This window comes from Leptonychotes weddellii, chromosome 9, assembly GCF_054177405.1.
Source record: "Leptonychotes weddellii isolate Sample4059 chromosome 9, ASM5417740v2, whole genome shotgun sequence".
In the NCBI taxonomy this organism is placed as follows: domain Eukaryota; kingdom Metazoa; phylum Chordata; class Mammalia; order Carnivora; family Phocidae; genus Leptonychotes; species Leptonychotes weddellii.
In genome coordinates, this window is record NC_138377.1 from 98981878 (window position 1) to 99004721 (window position 22844).

The 22844-nt window shown below is 37.0% G+C and overlaps 1 protein-coding gene across 11 annotated transcripts in view; it reads right to left on the minus strand.

Annotated features, from left to right (window-relative positions):
- MYO9A (myosin IXA) overlaps positions 1–22844 on the minus strand; it is a 271185-nt gene that overhangs the window by 26804 nt on the left and 221537 nt on the right. For 8 of the 11 annotated variants that reach the window (XM_081831336.1, XM_081831342.1, XM_081831337.1 and 5 more), the window contains 6 exons: positions 16911–17103; positions 15080–15208; positions 14174–14279; positions 13267–13398; positions 12411–12534; positions 11063–11116 (listed from right to left, as the gene is read on the minus strand). In XM_081831336.1, the coding sequence (XP_081687462.1) occupies positions 11063–11116; positions 12411–12534; positions 13267–13398; positions 14174–14279; positions 15080–15208; positions 16911–17103 (738 nt within the window). The remainder of the gene's footprint in view (positions 1–11062; positions 11117–12410; positions 12535–13266; positions 13399–14173; positions 14280–15079; positions 15209–16910; positions 17104–22844) is intronic. The other 3 variants (XM_081831346.1, XM_081831345.1, XM_081831340.1) reach the window with 1 other exon arrangement.

Below are 22844 nucleotides of genomic sequence, written 5' to 3' on the forward strand. Positions count from 1 at the left end.
ACTCATCATCAGGGAAATGCAAATCAAAACTACAAATGAGATACTACCTCAAACCTGTCAGTATAGCTAAACTCAAAAACACAAGAAACAACAGGTGTTGGCAAGGATGTGGAGCAAAAGAAACGCTCGTGCAGTGTTGGTGGGAATGCAAACTGGTGCAGCCACTGTGGAAGACAGTATGGAGCTTCCTCAAGAACTTAAAAATAGAACTACACTATGATCCAGCAATCGCATTACTGGGTATTTACCCAATGAATACGGAAATACTAATTCAAAGGGAAACATGCGTCCCTATGTTTATAGCAGCATTATTTACAATAGCCCAGATATGGAATCAGTCCAAGTATCCACTGACTGATGAATGGATAAGGAAGATGTGGTATATAAATACAATGGAATAGCCATTTAAAAGAATGAAATCTAGCCATTTGCAAAGACTTGAATGGAGCTATAGAATTTAATGCTAAATGAAATAAGTCAGAGAAAGACAAATACCAACTGATTTCACTCATATGTGGAATTTAAGAAACAAACCAGGCAAAGGTGAAAAAAAGAGACATAAACACAAACCAAGAAACAGACTCTTAACTATAGATGGTTACCAGAGGGGAGGTGGGTGGGGTGAATGGATGAAATAGGTGATGGGGGTTAAGGAGTGCACTTATCATGATGAGCACTGGATCATTAAAATGAAAACTTAAAAAAAGATAAGCCTCCTTCCTTGTTTATGAAAATTTGATCTTTGGTCAATGTTCTAGCTGCGGGATCCCTAGAAACCTGGCAAAGGTAGCACGAAAACAATGTTATTAAATACACTGCCTCTGGCAAAAATTACCTTGATTGGTAAATTCATCTAGAGAAGAAGCAGTGATAAATAAGTTATAAATATCTGGTCAAAAGCCATATATTTGGACTTTCCTGAGTGTGCAGTCTTGTAATTAGAAAAATTCCTTACAGGGACCTTGGAAACTATGTCTATGGAATTTTATAAAAGACACTGATTCCCATGGAGGCATGAAACTTGTAAGGCAGAATGGATCTGCACTCACTAAATTTGGGTCTCTTTTTTTGCACCTGAGCTGTGAGGTGCTAAAGAGGCTAAAGATAACTAAGTCCTTGATGGCTGTATGGCAGCATGGACTGCGAAAAGGACTCTGGCAGAAGAGAAAGACCTTATGCTGTCTGCTGGCATGCTGTGCTTCCTGTCCCACATCCTTCTAAGTGATTCCGCTGCCAAATGTAGCCCATGGTAGACTTATAAGTCTGAAATTTAAGTCTAAGAAGATACCCCTTTTCCATGCTATTGGGTATTAGAACAATAATAGAACTGAAATAGAACAGGAAGAACTGACACCCCTATAAAATTCAGTCTTCTTTTCCAAATGCAATTGTTAAAGCCTGCTTTCCTAATTCTTGGGGTCTTTTTATCTTTCATATTTCTTCTTCCACATTTCTTTGTTAAGTGTATTTCTTGGTATTTTATGTTGGTTTTATGAACCCTGTATATATTGTATTTTTTCCCATACATACAATAGTAAAGTTTAATTTATAAATTAGGCACATGCACACACAAATACAAATGGGCATTTTTTTCCATTATATCATCCAACTGGTTGCATTTATTAAAGTTATTAATTACTGGGGTGCCTGGGTGGCTCGGTTGGTTGGGCGACTGCCTTCGGCTCAGGTCATAATCCTGGAGTCCCGGGATCGAGTCCCACATCGGGCTTCCTGCTCGGTGGGGAGTCTGCTTCTCCCTCTGACACTCCCCCCTCTCATGTGTTCTCTCTCTCTCTCTTTCTCTCAAATAAATAAAATCTTGAAAAAAAATAAAGTTATTAACTATTAATTGTGCCCAAACACCCCATTAAATTCTCTTAAAATCTATAAATTGTTTTTTAGTTTTCTTGAGTCTTACATACAGAATAGAAATAGTGATAATTATAACTCTTAAGTTTTGTACCTCTGAGTCCTTTTCATCATCTAATTGCAGTAGCTAGTACCTCTAATCAACGTCAAATAACAGTGGGGATAATGGACATCCTTGCCTTTTTCTGATTTTAATCAGAATGTTTCCAGTGTTTCTCTATTAAGTAATATGCTGGCTTTGGGGTTGAGACAGATAAACTGTACCATGCTAAGGAATTACAGATATACCCCTATTTTAATAAGAATTAAAAAAAATAATACATATATAATTATATTGAATGCCTTTTAAATATCTATGAGGATCAATTAACATGGTGAATTATGTGAACAGTTACCCTGATATAGAATCATCCTTTCATTCCTAGGTTATATCCCACTTGGTCAAGGTTTATATTTATGGGCTACTGAATTATGCTTGCTACTATTTTGACTTGCAATTAACTTGTAATAGATGAGACAGTTCTAAATTTATATATCAAGTATTTTACTGATATATATATATACACACACATACATATAAATCAATGTGTCAAGTGCTGTTCCTATGACTTTGTGAATATTAACTCATTTAACTCTGTGAGTTTGGTATTATTAACCCCAATTTATAGATGAGAAAACTGAGGCATGGAGATTAAATGACTTGCCCATCACAAAATAGCTAGTAAATTGGCACTGGGATTTACACACAAAAGTCTAGTCCAGAGCCCATCCTGTACTCTGCTGCCTTTAAATTTTTTGTGTGCAAAAGATTAGCTAGATTAGCTAATGATTTGTCAGAGAATCAACTTTATTAGTTTCACCATTTTTTGTTGTTTCTAATGTATTTCGTGCTGTTACCTTCATTAACTCTTTCTTTCTCCTTTCCTCAGGTTTATTTTGTTATTCTAACTTCTTGATTAGAAGTTTATTTTTTCTTGTTAAGTTTCAAACACTGCTTTAGCTACATATCCCAGAAACTCAAGATAGTGTTTTTACAGTAATTTTTAAATCACTCAGTAATTTCCTCTTTGCCTTTAAGGTTTTTCTTGTGGCCTGATTTTTTCCCACAGACTTATTATTTTATTTAAATTTTATTATGAAATATTTTATACTTAAAGATAATACAAAATTTACAAGTATAGTTTCAAAGATAATAAAACAAATACTTGGGCGCCTGGGTGGCTCAGTTGGTTAAGCGACTACCTTCGGCTCAGGTCATGATCCTGGAGTCCCAGGATCGAGTCCCACGTCAGGCTCCCTGCTCAGCAGGGAGTCTGCCTCTCTCTCTGACCCTCCCCCCTCTCATGCTCTCTATCTCATTCTCTCTCTCAAATAAATAAATAAACTCTTTAGAAAAAAAAATAAATAAAAATAAAACAAATACTTGTGTGGCTACTACCCAGATACTGAAGTGTTGTGGCCTCATTTTGAGAATATTCCATGGGCAGCCAAAAAAGTGTACATTTTCTCTTTGTGGATATATAATTACACGTATTGTTGTCCCCCCTTATCTGTGGGGGATACGTTCCAATGCCACCAGTGGAGGCCTAAACCATGGATAATACTGAACCCTGTATATACTATATTTTTACCATACATACATTACAATAATGAAGTTTATAAATTAGGCACAATAAGTGATCAACAACAATTATAACAATATACTGTAATAAAGTTATATGAATGTGGTCTTTCTCTCTCAAAATATCTTATTGTACTGTACTCCTCCTTCTTCTTGTGATGATGGGAGATGATAAAATGCCTATGTGATTGAGGTAAAGCGGAGTTGAATGATGTTGACACTGCAGCATTAGGCTACTACTACCTTCTGGTGTATGTCAGAAGGAGGATCACCTGCTTCTGGACCATGCTTGACCATGAGTAACAACCCCAGAAAATGCAAACCATAGGTAAGCACGAACTACTGCATATACACATTAGACCAGTCATTATTTATGTTATTTAAGCACATTCACTTTAAACAATCTTTTCCTGGTACCAATTATTCCCTAAAAAGGAGGACATTCTGTGGCTAAAAATCAAATTTCCATTCCATTCCAACAGACTGCCCTGAAATCTTAGGGTACTCTTTAGTAATAATTATTGAGAAACCTGAAGGAGATCCAGGAGGAAATTTTAATATAATGGTTGAAAAATAAAACTAACACTACCTCTCATTCCCACAAATACAAAATAAGATTCAAAGCACCAAAACTTATGTTAAGTACTAAACTATCTACAGTATAAGACCTTGTGAGTCCGGGGCGCCTGGGTGGCTCAGATGGTTAAGCGTCTGCCTTTGGCTCAGGTCATGATCTCAGGGTCCTGGGATCGAGTCCCACATCAGGCTCCTTGCTTAGCAAGGAGCCTGCTTCTCCCTCTGCCTGCCAATCCTCCTGCTTGTACTCTCCCTCTCTCTCTGGCAAATAAATAAATAAAATCTTAAAAAAAAAAAAAAAAGACCTTGTGCATAACCTCATGGCCCCACAGTGCTAATGTCTCAGTATGCTACAGAACAAAGCCTATTTTGGTTTTAACTTAAGGCCTCCCTTCTGTGTAAATACATATCCAAGTTTCTAGCATTCTTAGTTATATAGCTTTTTCCAGAATTAAACCATGTATGTTTCGTACCAACATGAGTTTCATCTGGTTAGTTCAGACTCCTCCCTTAAGATCTAGCTCATGTGTCACCTCTTCTACAGGCCTTCCCAGTACGCCGAGGCAGAATTTAGTACTTCTTCCTGAGTACTCTCACCATGCAGTACAAGTACTATCTGATCCGTCCCTCCCTTCCTTTTAGAACATTCTAATACCCACAAATTCAGTCATCTAATCGTATAAATTTGCCATATTTTATCTGAGAAAGTCTATATGATTCTGCTATCTATTTTTTCTAAGAATGATATTCTAAAACAAAGATCCTTAATTATTTGATTTGGGTCAGAATTCTGTGACTCTGTATTAGGCTTCCCTGTTCTGTGAGACCAGTCTGTAAAAAGGCTTATTACCATAACAAAAACATTGGGAACCAAATGCTTTATTGTGGAGGATCTAAATGAAGATACCCTCTTTGAGGTAATCTTCAGTTGGGCCCAACATTTCCATTTTCTCCTAAGGCTTGGAGAGATAACAATATGAGTAGAAGGTATACCAAAGTGTTAAAATGAATAAGGCCTATGAGAGAGTTTCGATTTCTTCTGAAAATGCTTTAAGGATCACGATGGAGGAAGGATGTGAGAAAGACTGGCAAGGCACAATCAGTGGGACACAAATAAAATCAACACTATGAGTCAAAGTAAGCCCAAAGAGCTAAAGACAAATGAAGATAGAGATACTTGTGGTGGTTATATAAAGGACTGGATTGCATCGCCCTTAAAAAACCTGATGATTATATAGGGAAAAACATGTACTACCCTCACCAGGGAGTCATGATACTTTATGAAGATCCAAGGAAAGTATATGCAACTAGGTTGCCCATGGGCTGAATACATAAGGAGAAGAAAATATGCATCATCTAGACAGGACTGTATATAACTAGCTAAAGCAAAAATTTCAGATTCCTCATGAAGAAATTTTACCCCAAAATAGTACTTTGGGCCAAGATGGAAGATCACTATCGTGTCTCTTGTTAAGTCACAAAAGTAGGAATCAAGGAATTGGATTATCAGACCTCTTCCTGAGGAGCCTGCTTTCCTGGTAAGGACAGGTCCTATATCCAAGGCTTTCTAGAATATGGGTTGTTTTGAATGGTGTTATAATTACGTTACCAGGCTTGATTTAAAAAATTCTAATGCTTGGGCGCCTGGGTGGCTCAGTTGGTTAAGCGACTGCCTTCGGCTCAGGTCATAATCCTGGAGTCCCAGGATCGAGTCCCGCATCGGGCTCCCTGCTCAGCAGGGAGTCTGCTTCTCCCTCTGACCCTCCCCGCTCTCATGCTCTCTCTCTATCTCATTCTCTCTCTCAAATACATAAATAAAATCTTTAAAAAAAAAAAAAATTCTAATGCTTGTAATTATGGTTCATCAGATAATGAGAATTAGTAAGTACTTTAAACACAACCAGTATGTGTTTGTGTGTATTTATGTCTTGCACATGAAAAGGAATTATCCACATCATACATATCTGTACAATGCAGTGAGCCAGTAGTATTATAGTACTGTAGAGTAGTGGTTCCCAAAGTGTAGTAGACTGTGGATTCCTGGCAGGGGTTATGTTGTATCTCCAAGCCCATTTAAAAAGGGTCTGCAATGGGACGCCTGGGTGGCTCTGTCAATTAAGCATCTGCCTTCAGCCCAGGTCATGATTCCAGGGTCCTAGGAACGAGTCCCACATCGGGCTCCTTGCTCAGCAGGGAGCCTGCTTCTCCCTCTGCCTGCTGCTCCCCCTGCTCATGCTCTCTCTGATAAATAAATAAAATCTTAAAAAAAAAAAAAGGGTCTGCAATGTCAAAATCATGACATCTTCTAGCAGCAAAAATTACATAGGAAGCCAACAGCAATCATTTTCATCTAACATTCTGTACTTTTTATTCTCTAAACACACAACCTCCCAGGATCACTCTACTGTTCGTAAACTCTTCACCTTCTCATCTCTGACATATAATCCTATCATCCCCAAACCACAGTAATCCTTAATATTTTCTCACTTCCTACCTTCTGCCTTTTTTTCTTCAAACCTAACTGTTAGGCTTCCTGAAAAGGGTTAAGTTCCTTTCCCAGATATTACTGTACTTCTTCCATTCCTATGCAATTCTATCTATAAGAATTCCCTACATAATTTTTCTTTTTATTTGTTCCCATCTGAGAGAATAAGAATATTCCAAGGCTTTGAAAGAGGTGCTTCTTTCACAAATACTGTTCCCCTTTTGCCTACTCTCCCAAAAAGGTCCTGTGCCTAATCCTCCTTGCCATTGGCCTTGCACATTTACTGCATACAGATGTAAGTAACACCTCTTGCATACTATAATGATCTCTGGAAAGGGCTTAGGGAGAAATAGAAAGAGTAGGGTTCTTCTGGTTGTGGTGTTATCAAAGATAACACTACAAGTTCTCACCACAACAAAAAAAATTATAACTCTGTGTGGCAATGTTACCTAAACTTATTGTGGTAACCATTTTGCAATATATACATACAGCAAAACATTATGTTGTATGCCTAAAGCTAACACAACGTTAGATGTCAATTATATCTTAAAAAAAAAAAAAAAGTAACACTACAAAAATACCTGCTGGTCAGTACCAGAAACAATAAGAATGCTTCTATAATTTGAGAAAATCTTCACTCTCTGAATCTGATTCTTGTTAAGTCACCTGAATGTCAATGATAGACTTAGATACCATACAGTAACGTAAGGAAATGCTAGAGTCAAGTAAATCCACACTTGTAATATCTCTTTCCTTTGGAGCTATTTAGAGCTGCCACTTTTTTTTTTTTTTTTTGCTTTTGTGGATTTTCTTCTCACTTTCTTGATGGTGTCCTTTATTTGTTATTTATTTATTAATTTATTTTTACAGGCTTTTTTTTAATGTTCAGTTAGCCAACATATAGTACATCATTAGTGACATCAAAAACTAATGATGAGCTGCCCCTTTTCAACTGATTCTTGGTTTTCCAATTATTAATACTTAACTTTTGGAGGGACATTTCTAGCATCTTTTTGGTGTAGTCAACTGCAAAGCTTAACCCCACAGATCTACCTATCCACGTTAATACAGAATTGAAGGTATGCTCATTTCTAACAGAGGCATGCAGGTAAGTTCTTTAGTAAGCTTACAACATGCAAAATTCACAAGCATTTAAGCACAGCAGTAAAATCTTGAAAAGACTTAGAGCAATTTATAAATTCCAAACTAAGTAAATAAAGTAGCAACTGATACTGTTTAAAAAATGAGAATGTTGTTTTTTTTTTAAATGCCTTTCTTAGAATGCTTGTTCAACTAGATATGTTATGAAGAAAAGCATTCCATGGTCAAAGTTTTGGAAGTGCTACACACTATATTCTAAATTTTGTTTGGCCATGGAAACCTTTGTGTATAACATCTTTCAAGAGAGTAATCTGTGAAGATTTTACAGATTAGTAAAATTTCTTTCAAATGATATTCTTCATATTATATTAGCTTAAATAGTGCTAAATCAACATTTATGCCTAGAATTATACCATATATAAATAAAAAAACATTTGTTACAGGAAAGGCATAACTGGATGAGACTATGAGCATATCATATTCTGAAATCCTAGTCTGGGGGTATCCTAGTCAAAGATTATACTCCATAAACCTAATGACCTTCTTTCCGCATGGTGGCAGAACAGGTATTTTCAAAATCATTTCAAAATGAATTGATCAGGATTCAACCTATTTCAGTGATTTATGAGTCAAGAGCCTCCTAACTGATATATGACTGCCAGTCTTGCCTATCTCAAATCTGTTCTTCAGAATGCTACCAGTTATCTTCCAAAAGACACACTGATGGTGACACTCCCCTACTTAAAATACCTTTCCATAGTTCCTAAATTTTCTTTCAAAGCAGCAAATTCATAATTCTTAATGTTGCACATCTGGTTCCCATCTACTTTTCCAAATTATTCTGCTACTTTCACACTACCTGTCCCAGTTCTAGCTACACAAGGTAGTTATTATTCACAGATTGTTATTTCATGCTTCCTTCCCTCTGGAATTATCTTTCCCCTCTTTCTTTCCTCCATTTTTTAGATTACTACTCATCTTTCAACACCCAACTCAAATGACTCTTCACACTGGCAATAATACAATATACTTTTCATAAATGCATTTCACTCTACATTTCAGAAAAGTCACTACTGTATTTAATTATGGAATAGTAATGTTTTTCATCTATGAATACATGAACACTATTGACTTTGATTAGTCTATTTGTAGTGGATATGCTAAAAACTCACTGCTATCTCTATTTAATTCTTAGATTCAATTCCATAGATGCTTACTAAATACTATATATGTGCTAGACAAAGTCTTGTTCTTAAGACTGAGCCCACAGCCTTAACTACAGGCAAATGCAAAAGCAACAGTACGTTAAGTGGAGATTTTCCTCCCGTTTTAAAATTGTGGCTAAGGCCAAAAGCTGAGGATAATTAAGTACCCCTTCTTTTAGCTTAAGAAGTCAACTGTGGTTGGTACCAACCTATTCTCTCAGGGTTTAGTGAGAAGCACTAGTTTACTGAACCAGCTCCTATCGTAACAATGATCATAACACTTTCCCCTCAATGTGAATCTAAAAAGGCTAAAAAGAAAGAGGAGGTTATTGGACTTTAAGGGGAACACAGAGTTTATGAAAATAGGATATTCCCTTCTCCTCTGGAGAAAAAAGTTGTCATACTTGAATCCAGAGTGTAAGAATCAAAGTTTGAGGTTATCTAAAAGACAGACCCGTATTTGGTTACCTGTATAGGCAAATGACTTACTGATTTGCCCCTCTGTTATATACGTAAGGGAAAAGAGAAATAGGGAGAAAGTATGGTAGGGAAGTGTCAGGTAGAGAGATAGGCAAGACTATGGCCTGGTTCCTGGGGCCTGGTTCCAAGAAGTATGAAAAATTTAACCTTTCCCCTAAAATTGGCACTGGGAGGTAGATTTTTTTTTTTTTAAAGGATTTTATTTATTTATTTGAGAGAGAGAATGAGAGAGAGAGGGCATGAGGGGGGGAGGGTCAGAGGGAGAAGCAGACTCCCCGCCGAGCAGGGAGCCCGATGCGGGACTCGATCCCGGGACTCCAGGATCACGACCTGAGCTGAAGGCAGTCGCTTAACCAACTGAGCCACCCAGGCGCCCTGGGAGGTAGATTTGATTGTAAAGTCTTGAGGCAAAAAAAGACATACATATCAGAGTCCCATGGTGTGAATGCCATTAAAAGGTTTAGTCCAAAGATGTAACCAAATCTTCCAAGGGATTGCCAATGCCTATAAAATGGGACAGGACTGACCTCACTTTTAGCAGGGTAAATGGAAACTACCACTCACCTACATTTAGGCTCCTGACACTACAGCAGTGTTGAACAACCAAGAAAGAGGACTGACTGCTACCTCAACAGTGGGATAGCATGTAGAATTCTGCCTCCACTATCACTCCTCCTAGTTTCAACACCAGGAATAAAAATGACAAGAAAAAGGGAGGGCAGATGTGTGTGACAAAAAGAACCTACTCACCCACCCCTAAAGTTTTTAGCCCCAGATTAAGGTCTATTCTGTCCTAGGAAAAAGTGATAAGAGTACTGAATCAATTCTGTGACTCAAGTTATAATACAAAGAGAACTAATTCTTAAATACTGGCATGAAACTACAGTGTTTAAACATTGCAGAATAGTGACAAGATGCTGCGAAGGCGACTGACATCCAATCAGAAAGGGGAGTCAGACATGGTAGAGTTGGCAGGCAGTTACTAGGTAAAAAGCAAAACTAATCTGTGTTTATATTGGGATCCTGAATGAACTGGTTACCCACAGATGGATAGCCTCTGAAATTAGTTTCCATATATACTGGTGTTCTCAGCTTTCCATCTCGCCATTCCTTTTTTTATATAATAAATGAAATCCTGGTATGAGCTCTATTACTATGATATTTAAGTTTAGAACCAGTCTATCAATTTTCTCACTACAATTTGCTGTTCTTTCTGAAAAATGGTAAGCAGATAAGAGCTATACACTTCTATGTTTGGGAAGTCACCATCAAAGTCACAGATATGAATGGACAAATAAGCATTACTAATGATGGAGGATGCTAAAAGTAGTAACAGGTATTTCAAGTAATAAAGTGAAGGAGACTGATAAGAACAAAGTTCTTGAGCAGAAATTAATTTGATACCTCAATGCTTTCAATGTTCACCTTTTAATGATCCAACCAAAGAAGAAATCCACTAAGTGGCTTATCTGACAAAGAGCAAAAACTAGTATATTGTAAATGGAGACTGTTCAATTGCATGATACAGAGGAAGACAAGTGAAGGTTCTACAGAAAGAGAGTAAGAGAAAAAAACAAGTGAAGGCTGGTCAGGAAGTGGGACCTGAACTGGGGCTGTACATGGAGGGTGGACAGGCATGGATGATAGACAGAGCAGAACAACTCCTAGATGGATGAGAGACAATAATGTAAAGTGGTTGTGACACATTGCAATATTAATACATACCGAGACTGAATTGCGGGTAATGCTCATAAATCTAACTGCAATTAGTACAGGTTTCTGGATTAGGAAGGACATGAAAAGGAAAGCAGAAGGTTAGAATGTACATGTCATTGCCCCATTAAAAGAGAAGGTTTAATCTTTCAGTGGACTGAATATATCCATCTTCTGCAGCATCAGTTTAAAAAAAAAATTAAAAAAAAAAAAAGCACAGTGTGTCTAGCTACTTTGAAAAGTAGCTTTAGAGTAAAAGGTCTCTTCTCTTTCTTCTTCTAAATTGGGCCTCTAAGAACTGAGCTCCTGAAAATTCAGACTACCAGAAAGGGTTTCACTTTTAAATGGGGTTTCTGTTTTCATTTTCTAGGGAAAACATTTTCAAATAGTGTCCTACAATTAATACCTTTACTGCCTGAAAAAGTCTATGTTTATGCTTGTTCTTAGAGAAGACCCTTCACTAATTTAATCAACTGACATATTTGTTAGGATTTATTCTGTGCCAGGCAGTTTAAGTATTAAACAAAGAAACAGAGTTATTTTAATCTAAGTATAAATCATGAAGATATGGATGAAGTATTGCTGGGTCCCTGGAAAAGCATGCACATGATGACAGGGAAGCCTGCTTCTCTTTAGAGCTTTACTGGGAATCTGACTGGGTCTCATTACTACAGTTTTGTTTTACAGCTGAGGGGAGGGGTAGCAAATGATTAAACTTTAATGCAGCAGTTTTCCAGTTATCCAGACCCCACTGATTGTTGGTCAGTAAGAACTGATTGTTACTGGTTACAAAGGAAGATATTAAACAGAAAAATGGGCAAATGGAGAAAATAAATGATCATTTTTGCAAGGCTTTTCCCAAAACCTAACAATAAACCCTTAAAAATCTTTATTTGATAATAGTAGACTCATAGATGGAATTCCATTTCCTTATGAATCACATTCTTGCATATGATTAAGTTCTCTACATCGCAGAAGTACTGCCAGGAACATCAAAGGTGACATGGCTGAGGGTGGGAACAGATGGCGGAAGAAGTAGAGAAAAAGTTAGGATAGGTTAAATTTTCATACAAAGGACAGAAAAAGAAAACAGGACAGATTAATGAACCACCAACATTTTATCCAAATACTTGATTTAAAAAATTCTACACATTTAACTGCATATATTCTGTACATATAACTAAAGAAGGCTAAAAGATCAAACATGAGGCATCCATAGTACCCTGAGATAAAGTGGTTTCTTTTTACTTGTTCCATGTAAATAAGATTTGGAGAATAATCTCTCTTTACACCATAAATGCACACTTAAAACATCAGGAAGGCTCTCATTTTCCCCTGGACTCCACATCTGACTTCTTACCATTGATCTACGAATAAGTGACAGCCTGGTCTTTGCCTTATTCTCAGCAAATTCCAGGCTACTGATGTCTTTGAGACGAGCCTTGTATTTATTCATCTGTTCTACAACAATCAGCTCCACACAGCTGAAATAGGAGGAAAAAGAGAAAACCGTTAAGAGCTGAAGTAAGTCAAATAAATTGTAGCCCTCCCACACTGCTTTTCAGCTAAATGTGGCAGACGTTTGGAGGATGAAAGAAAAATCAACATTCCTTATTTTATGAGCTCTAAGACAAGATTTATACAATGGTGGTTCACAACTTTGGCTGCACTTCAGTATCCATCTGAGAAGCAATTATAAGTTGCAACGCCCAGGCTACACCCCAGACTAATTAAATTAGACTCTCTAGGGATAGGACACAAACACCAGGATTTTTTTAAAGCTCCTTTTGTAGCCAAGGTTAAGAATCATTAATCTAGAAGGAAAGCAGAGGGCCATAAAAAAAGGCTAAAGTGAAATACAGAAATACTGAAGTACTATGGCCAAAGGGATTCAGAGCCAGTTAGACTAGATTACAGGAAGAGACAAAGTATATGTAATTTGGTAAAATGGAATTTTTAAAATATTTTTAGAGAATATAAACATTCCTAAGGAAAAGCTAAATTTACAAGGACCCTTCAAAACAAATGATGTCCAGTTGAAGAGAACCTAAAGAAATTTTTCATACTCAGCATAAGAAAACCCAACAGTGTCTAGTAATCTTCTTAAAAACATCTGAACTTATGAAATCATTCACTATGTTTGATATCTGGATAAAGTGGCTACACTGACTCAGAAGTCCCTGGGATCTTGTGGAGGTGATGGTAACTGGCCTTACGTGGTAGTCTTACTGATGTCCTGCACGCTTTGTAGTGGGTCAATGGTGTCAGGGCATCGAAGAATGCAGGGGGCAAATACAATCGCCAAAGCATTAGCAGACATTCGATTCGTTTCCTCCTGTAGAGCAATCCTAAGGAATAAAAAAAAACCAGGCGAAGTGGGGATTAAAAGGGAAAATAGTAAGGACGTAGACAAAGGACACGAGAGAAAGAATACGTATGACATCAACCACAGAGTACTGGAAGGATATTCATATCAGGTGAAAGGAGACACTTGTAGACTTTTCCCAAAGCTGTTCCTTTGCCTCTGGAAAATGCATTTCCACTCTGTTCCTTACTTGAAGCAATACAGGCCAGCAGATAGCTTATCAAGGGAAATTTCTGACCCACTGCCATACACCTGATGAACGTGTCTGAAGAATGCAGAGTAGAGACTTAAAGGCATTCTCAGACAGTCATATCAGATATTCATCTAACATTTATGTAATATTTACCAGAGATTTATCTAATCAAAATAAAGATGGCTTTCTTCCCAACCACTGCAGATATTTATACTCAGTCAGTCAGTTCTTGAGCCCCACCTAAACCCACCTCCTATGAATTAGGTTATGTCAAGACATATACCTCCTTTCTACTTTCTAGTTCAGGAATGAGAACAGGCTAGGCTACACAGTGCCACCACTAGCTGAAATTGTTACATGGCTCAAATAGGGCAGAGAAGTTCCTACTCTGCAGCCCAACTTAGCTGAGGATTTCTGCTCCAGGGAATTGTAAGCACCTGTTTGAGGCATTAGCTTTATAAACAGGAAAAAAAAGGTCTGTCAGTTTTCCAAACGAAGGAGTTCTTCACTTATCGAAAAGAATCCAGGAAAAACTATTATACATTCCCTTGTTCCTTGAAATTACCTGACTAGATGAAAGATGAGGCGTTCCAGTGTATTGAGATGAGTTCGGGAGAGCTGGTCAATCACAGAGTATACACCACGGATTGTTTCTTTCCTCTCCTGAAGGCCTAAAAAGATTAAGGATAGCCAGTAAGATTGAATATCCCCTCTCGTATGCTACATCTTCCTCCTGAGCAGACAGTAGGTAGCAGGGGAACCTGGCTCAAAATTTTAAAGAGAGGCAGGTGTACCTGTATGGCAGGAAAAGAGCAGCTCAGTTACCACTAATCTTCCTTTGCTTGAGTTCTATATTCACTAAATAGTCCGTGAGTTTTAATCTATATCCCAGTAATCCTTATTAGAGCAAAGGGAAAGAGATGCCCTGTTTTTTAGGCATTTTGTGGCAGACTGATTCCTTATTAAAATTAATTAATTGCCATATAGTTTATAAAATCAGTCTTATGGAAATTGGAGGAGTCATGCCTCAGGGCCTAAATACTTTTAGGCAGGCCTCCAGCAACATTCTACACAACTGTAGCACTGAAAAACTAAACTCCATCACCTGGGAGGTTTGGCATAAAATAGCAGAGTTCTTGCCTAGATTCACAATGTAAATGAATATAAGCCAGCCCTTCAATCTATTTAGCCTTTTAATTTATTTATAATCTTAGTCTTGAAATCTCTTTGTGAGAAGCAACGAAGTGACTTTCTCAGAAACCTTTCAGGATACTGACATTTTAATGACTCTCTCAAAAGTCAATATTTGAGTAGGTGAGAGTACACCAGCAGTTCTGTACTGACTGTCAAAAGCTTACTTTTGGATCTCTATGGACTAAACCATTAGAGAATGGCTAAATAATCTATAATGAAGACAGCATTCCTTTCCCAAGTGTAGGCCTTCCCTCAAATCCAGGAAGTCTGTGCTTACCCATAGCTCGAAGAAATTCCTCATAGAGTTCAAAGGTCATGAGTGGATTGGGCAAATCACGAAGCCATTGTTTGAATACACTTGCAATGACATGTATGTTATAGTCATCCAGGTTTACACTCTCAGCATCTATTTAGAGACAAGAGTTAGACAACAAAGCCAAAACATGCAAAGAGTTTCAAATAATTCACTTTAGAAACTATGAGCACCAAAAGAAGCCTTCATGTTCTTAATCAAACTAATATCTTCTACGATCTAATTCCATGCTTTGGAATAGCACTTCTAACCTTGGTAAAGGAACAGCTTTCTGTTTTCCAAATCTCTTGCAGACTGACAGATATGTAAAATAAAATACCACATGCTTTCGTGTTAAAGAACTGTTAAATACCACTACAGATGTTTCTAAATGCTTGCTCTCAATTTCCGTACTTACATTGTGGATTGATCTGTGAGCCACACTTTGAGTAGCAATGTTTTGGATGGCAGATGGGAAAAAGGCCCTAATTTTAAGTCATTTTTAAAGGTGAAAGGACAGTAATAAGTGACCACAGGAAATGTAATGAACATACCCTTACTCTGTTTCACTTATAAACTCCGCAAGGTTATACAAATGAAATGACTGGGAGGATACAGGATGAATGATTTTTCACTTGTGCTGACCCAAGGTACAAGAGATCAATTGTCAACTGCCTTTAACCTGGAGTAGACAGAATCTCTGGTAGGCAGGTTGTCCTGCTTGAGTTTTACCAAGCATTTTCTGTTGTTATTTCCATACTGACTAATCTCTCCCTGATTTGCTCATTAAAAAAAACCAAAACAAACAAAAAAAACTATAAAGAAAAAGCATGTGGGTAGGTTCTTGGAGACACAGAGATAAGCTTTGTATCTAAGTGTGATTCAAAACAATCTATTTCAGGGCACCTGGGTGGCTCAGTCAATTAAGCCTCTGCCTTGGGCTCAGGTCATGATCCCGGAGTTCTGCTCAGCAGGGAGTTTGCTTCTCCCTCTGCCCCTCCCCCTGCTCGTGCTCTCTCTCTCTCTCTCTCAAATAAAGAACTAAAATCTTTAAACAACAACAACAACAACAATCTATTCCTTCCCTATAGTGGTAAAGAGTAGAAGTTGACAATGAAACCAAAGTCCAACTCCTGCATATATATTCTAGGACTGAGGCTATAGCTCTACACAGGTACATGTTCAATCCACTAATTAACAGTTTAAATAACTATGTCATGAATGTAAGAAGGTGAGAACATGCATCAGAAAGACACTTCAAGTCAGAGTAATGGAGACTAACAGGCAATAGTTTAGATTATGAATTCAGAACATCTAGGGTTAAATGCCCGCTGGATCACTTCACTTATTGGTGGTGAGTCTTTGGGCAAGATCCTCTGTAAGCCTCAGTTTCTTTCTCTGTAAACAGGGATGATAATCCCTAATTCATAGGACTGTTGTGAAGATTAGCATAAAACCATCAGCACACTGCTCTACATCATCAACAGATGATCATTTAATTTCGCTGAACCTAAAATTTCTTCTTTGTTAATTACAGATACCCTGATCTTACCAAATTGTTAAGATTTTAAATGAGAGCTGTGTCAAGTACCTAACAGTGCCTTGTACAAATGATACACTCAATATATATTTGCTGAATTGACCACACAAAAACAAAGACTTCTAGAAAGCCACAAAATGATTAACAAGCACCACAGAAAAGATGGCATTCTTCTGGCTGCAAGAAAAAGATTAACATGTAATGAAAATTTTAAAAGCATGAAATGATCTATTTAAATAAAACCATTTGGTCTTGATTTGGAGAGCACCATCTTACCTGTATCTAGACCTTGTCGAAGCTCCTTGATTTTATTAGTTGAACCAGACTTTCGGTAAATACCTTCTGTGTACAGTCCATGCATTTCAATGTAGCTTATGAGCTTTTCCACCACTAAAGGAACAGTTCGTTCTTCACTGGTCAAACGGGACAATTCAACCCCAAATTGTCGAGATGACAGCTCTGGATCATACTAAATGGAAGATAAATTTTTGTTTCCAAATACATTCAAACATCTTTAAATGTGTTTAACCAGTTATTTATGAGAAACTACTTTTTATTTCCCTAAAGTTTCATGAGCACAGTTATAAGAGTTGGAGGGAAAGGGAATTATGGTTAACACTGACAATATATACCAAGTCACACGTTAGCTTCAATCCTTTCCCATTAGGAATCTCCTCAAAATATAATAGGGTAGAGAATGAAGGCAGTGGCAACAGGCTACTGTTTCCCTTCCTGTTAAAAAGCCCTTCATGTAAAGCTGGGATTTGGACAAGGGAGAAAGGGGATAGACTTTGTATGCTAAACATGTACCAAGTACTACTAGAAAGTCTGATTTGATATGAATTAGAGTTGTCAGTAATTTCTGATGCTTAAGAATGCTTCAATGTTCATGTAAACTTTAGGGACCTTTAACTGAACAATGATATCATAGCTAAAGGCAGAGGCACACACAGATTGGCCCATGATTCGTGTTCGAGTCCTATCTTATTTACTTCAATAGTGTATCTGATATCATAAACTAACTATAGTTTATGCAACTGCAAAATACTTACCCTGAAGATTATTTGAAATAATTCACAGAAAAGAAAAATGCCAGGTATTACTTCTGAGACTGAAAACTTTTTTGTAAATCTTTTTTGTCTCCTCCTTCTCTTGCATCACTCTCCTTTTCTAACAAAACAGGCATTCTCTCCTTCAGTCCACATCAGTGCCAAGTTCTTGTGGTCAGTCAGCACACCCTATTTTTTCTTTTCTATTCTATTGCCACCCCCCTATTTCAAACCTATATGACTGCCCACTTGGACTATTTCCAACAGCTTCTTGGTGAATTTCCCCACATCCATTTTCTCCCCTTTTAATATATTGCATAGTGTATATAATCTACTTTAGTATCCTAAAAAACCGTCAGTGGTTAACTAGTATATATCAAAATAAGGTACAAACATTCTTGAGTCTAACATTCAAGATATTGCTTGAACTGATCCTAATTTCCCCTTCCAGTCTTATGTTAATACATTTGTCATTTATGTGCTAGGTAACAGGAAAACAAAATCAAGTAAAAGTATCTACCCTAAGACTAGTGCTAAGACTAGTAGTGTTAATGTGTGGCGATAAGTAAACAGTAACAACAGATTTATTAGGTAATATGGAACCATGGAAATAAAACAACTAGATTGGGAAGGACTGGGCTGGATAACAACTAATGACCTTGAGAAGACCTGATGCTTAACCTAACTACTGGAAAGCAAATAGTACTTAAGAAGAAAAGGGAAGAAGCTTTTAGGCACAGAAAACACAGAACAAAGTTGGGCAAAACAAACAAAGTAATCTGATATGGCTGAACTAAAAATGAGAAAACACTAGGCAGAGAGATTACAAAGGGCTTCAGGTACTAAGGCACAGACTTTGGGTCTTGTCCTGACAGCTAACAAAAGGCAACAGAAAATTTTAAGTAGGGAAGACGTATGTTTTCACCTATATCTACTCTGCATTCTAGCATTTAGTTCCTTTTTGTTCAGAAAGATTTTATTTATTTATTTGAGAGAGCGAGTGAGAATAAGCAGGGGGAGGAGCAGAGGGAGAGGGACAAGCAGACTCCATGCTGAGCAGGGAGCCCAATTCGGAGCTCGATCCCAGGACTCTGGGGATCACGACCTGAGCCGAAGGCAGCCGCTTAACTGAATAAGCCACCCAGGTGCCCTCCAGCACATAATTCTTTTTTTTTTTTAATTTAATTTTATTATGTTAATCACCATACATTACATCATTAGTTTTTGATGTAGTGTTCCATGATTCATTGTTTGTGTATTAACACCCAGTGCTCCATTCAATACGTGCCCTCTTTAATACCCATCACCAGCCTAACCCATCCCCCCACTCCCCTCCCCTCTAGAACCCTCAGTTTGTTTCTCAGAGTCCATAGTCTCTCATGGTTCATCTCCCCCTCCGATTCCCCCCTTCATTTTTCCCTTCCTACTATCTTTTTTTTTTTAACTTTTTTTTTAACTATAATGTATTATTTGTTTCAGAGGTACAGGTCTGTGATTCATCAGTCTTACACAATTCACAGTGCTCACCACAGCACATACCCTCTCCAATGTCACCCAGCCACCCTATCCCTCCCACCCCCCACCACTCCAGCAACCCTCAGTTTGCTTCCTGAGATTAAGAATTCCTCATATCAGTCCAGCACTTAATTCTTAAGAGAATTAACAGTATGTCTACTTTGAAGCATGCTAAGTTATCTTAATATTTAGGCAATATCTCTGAAAAGTTTCTCCAGGTCTGAGGTAGAAGAGAAAGGACACTTAATCTTAAAATATTTAGAGGATGCAAATTAAAATTTTGCCTTGTCACTATATTAGGTTATTTACATAATTTCATATTTGCAATAGAAATATCACTTTTCTACCTCAAAGGGTTATTATGAAGATTAAGTAACAGATGTTACTGTATCTGATACATGGCAAATACTCAATAAACTGTTAAAGAAATACTGCTGCTGCAATGATTAAAATAAACTTTAGTCCAACTTCTTGCTATTACTGTGACACAAACATGTATACATACACACATATATAATCTATTTATTTAAATGTTATGGCTATCCCCAGAGCATTAGGAATGTTAATAAAGATCTGTGAAAGCAAAAAAAAACCCAAAATAGTTGAGGGTATTAAAAAAAAATTTTAATCGTTTGATTTGAAACCAACTAATTTAAAGCAAACATGCTAAAAAATTCTATTTCTTGAAATTAAGAAAAATTAATTTCACTATTTCAACTGAAAAAAATTTAATTGAGTCTTCTTTGTAAAAACAATATATATGGGGCACCTGGGTGGCTCAGTTGGTTAAGTGGCTGCCTTCAGCTCAGGTCATGTCCCAGCGTCCTGGGATCGAGCCCCCCGTTGGGCTCCCTGCTCAGCGGAGAGCCTGCTTCTCCTTCTCCCTCTGCCTGCTTGCTCTGCCTACTGTGCACTCTATCTCTCTGTCAAATAAATAAATAAAAAATCTTTAAAAAAACAAAAAAATATGTTTTTATAGTTATTTCCCCTACAAACTACTTTATGTATTTTAAATAAAAATTCATTGAAGTATGACATACATAAAGGTGTACAAACTTTAAGTGTACAGTTTGATAGACTTTGACAAAGTTGATGCACACTTGTTATCAGGACCCAAGTCAGGAAATAGAATACAACCAGCAGTATAAAATTCTCTTCAAAACCATCCCAGCCACTATGTATTTTCACAAATAATCAGCATATGTACTTCTATCAATATAGTTTTACCTACTTTTGAACATTATATTAATGGTATCATATAATATGTAGACCATGAGTTACCTTCATCCATTCTTGAACTTTATATAAATATAATAATATGGTATGTGCTCTTTTGTTTCTGGCTTCAGCATCATGTCTGTGAGTAAAAATAATTTAAGCTCATATAGTATTCCATAATATAAATAGTTGACCCTTGAACAAGGGTCGAACCATGCAGGTCCAATTATAAATATGTGGGGTTTTTTTTCCAATAAATACAGTACAGGGCACCGGGGTGGCTCAATTGGTTAAGCATCTGCCTTTGGCTCAGGTCATGATCACAGGGTCCAGGGATGGAGCCCCGTGTCGGACTCCCTGCTCAGCGGGAGTCTGCTTATCCCTCTCCCTCTGCTCTTCCCCACCCTACTTCGTACTCTCTCCCTCTCAAATAAATAAATAAAAGCTTTAAAACTAAATAAAGCCCTGCAAATGTATTTTCTTTCCTTATAATTCTCTTAATAACATTTTCTTTTCTCTAACTTACTTTATTGTAAGAATACAGTATATAATACATATAACTTACAAAATATGTGTTAATCAACAGTAGGCTATAAGTAGTTAAGTTATGGGGGAGTCAAAAGCTATACACAGATTTTCCACTGTGCGGGGGGAATGTTTTTCAAGAGTCAACTGTATACCATAATTTATTTATACATTCTACTGCTGAGGGACATTTAGGTTTCTTCTAGTTCGGGGATATCTCAGTGCTGATATGAATGTTCTTTTATTTGTCTTTTGGCACAAACATCTGTGTATATTTGTTGGGTATGTATCTTGGAGTGGTACTGCTGAGTCATTAGAAATGCTTATGCTCAGATTTGATAAGGACTGCCAAATAACTTCAAGATAACTTATGTCAACTTATACTCCTACCAGTAATGTATTAAAGTCCAAGCTGCTCTACAACCTTGTTAGGATGTTTTACATTTTAGCCATTCAAGTGGGTATATATTTCACTATGGTTTCAATCTGTATTTCCCTGATGATTAGTGAAGGTGGACAACTTTTCATGTTTATTGGTCTTTTGTCAAGTGCTTGCTTAAGCCATGTGCTCATTTTTCTACAGAGCTGACCATCTTTCTTAATGATTTTTAGATGCTTTTTAGATATTGTAGATCCAAGATGGATGTACGAATTGCAAATGCATTCTCCCACTCTGTGGTAGATTATTTTTTGTTGGTTTGTTTGAATTATGAGTGAGTTTTGAATTTTATCTAATGTTTTTCCTCTTTAAGATAATCATATTGTTTTATTTGTTCAATGTGAATTATATCACTTGATGTTTATTTTTTTCAGGGAGAAAATTTTTATTAATCTTAATTATAGTATAGTTAACATACACTGCTATATTACTTTTAGGTGTACAGTTTAGTGATTCAACGATTCTATACATTACTCAATGCTCATCATGGTAAGTGTACACTTAAACCTCTTCACCTATCTCACCCATACCCCAACCAATCTCCCTTCTGGTAGCCATCAGTTTGTTCTGTATATTTAAGAGTCTGTTTTTTTGGTTTGTCTATTTTTTTCTTTCTTTGTTTTATTTCTGAAATTCCACATATGAGTAAGATCATATGGTACTTGAATTTTTCTTAGTTCAGAGTTAGCATTATACCTTCTAGACGCACCCATGTTGTTGCAAATGGCAAGATTTCATTTTTATGGCTGAGTAATATTCCATTGTTTATATATACCACATATTCTTTATCTGTTCACCTATCGATGGACAAGTACTTGTGTCACTTCCATAATTTGGCTATTGAAAATAATGCTGCAATAAACATAGGGGTGCATATGTCTTTTTGAATTAATGTTTTCATATTCATTGGGTAAAAACAAAGTAGGGCAATTACAGGATCATGTGTTAATTTTATTTTTAGCTTTTTGAGGAACCTCCATACTGTTTTCCACAGTGGCTGCACCAAGTTTGCATTCCCACCACCACACAAGGATTTCTTCTTATCCATATCCAGGCCAACACTTATTTCTTGCGTTTTTCAGTTTTAGCCATTCTGACAGGAATGAGGTGATACCTCACTGTGCTTTTGATCTATATTTCCCTAATAGTGAGTGATGTTGAACATCTTATCCTATATCTGATGGCCATCTGCATGTCTTCTTTGGAAAAATGCCTTTCATGTCTGTTTTTGTCTGATTGCTAAGGCTAGGACTTCCAATACTATGTTGAATAAAAGCGGCAAGAGTGGACATTCTTGTCCTGTTCCTGACCTTAGGGGAAAAGCTCTCAATTTTTCCCCACTGCGTATGACGTTAGCTGTGGGGTTTTCATATATGGCCTTTATTATGTTGAGGTATGTACCCCCCAAACCTATTTTACTGAAGTGTTTTTATCATGAATGGATGGGATACTTTGTCAAATTTT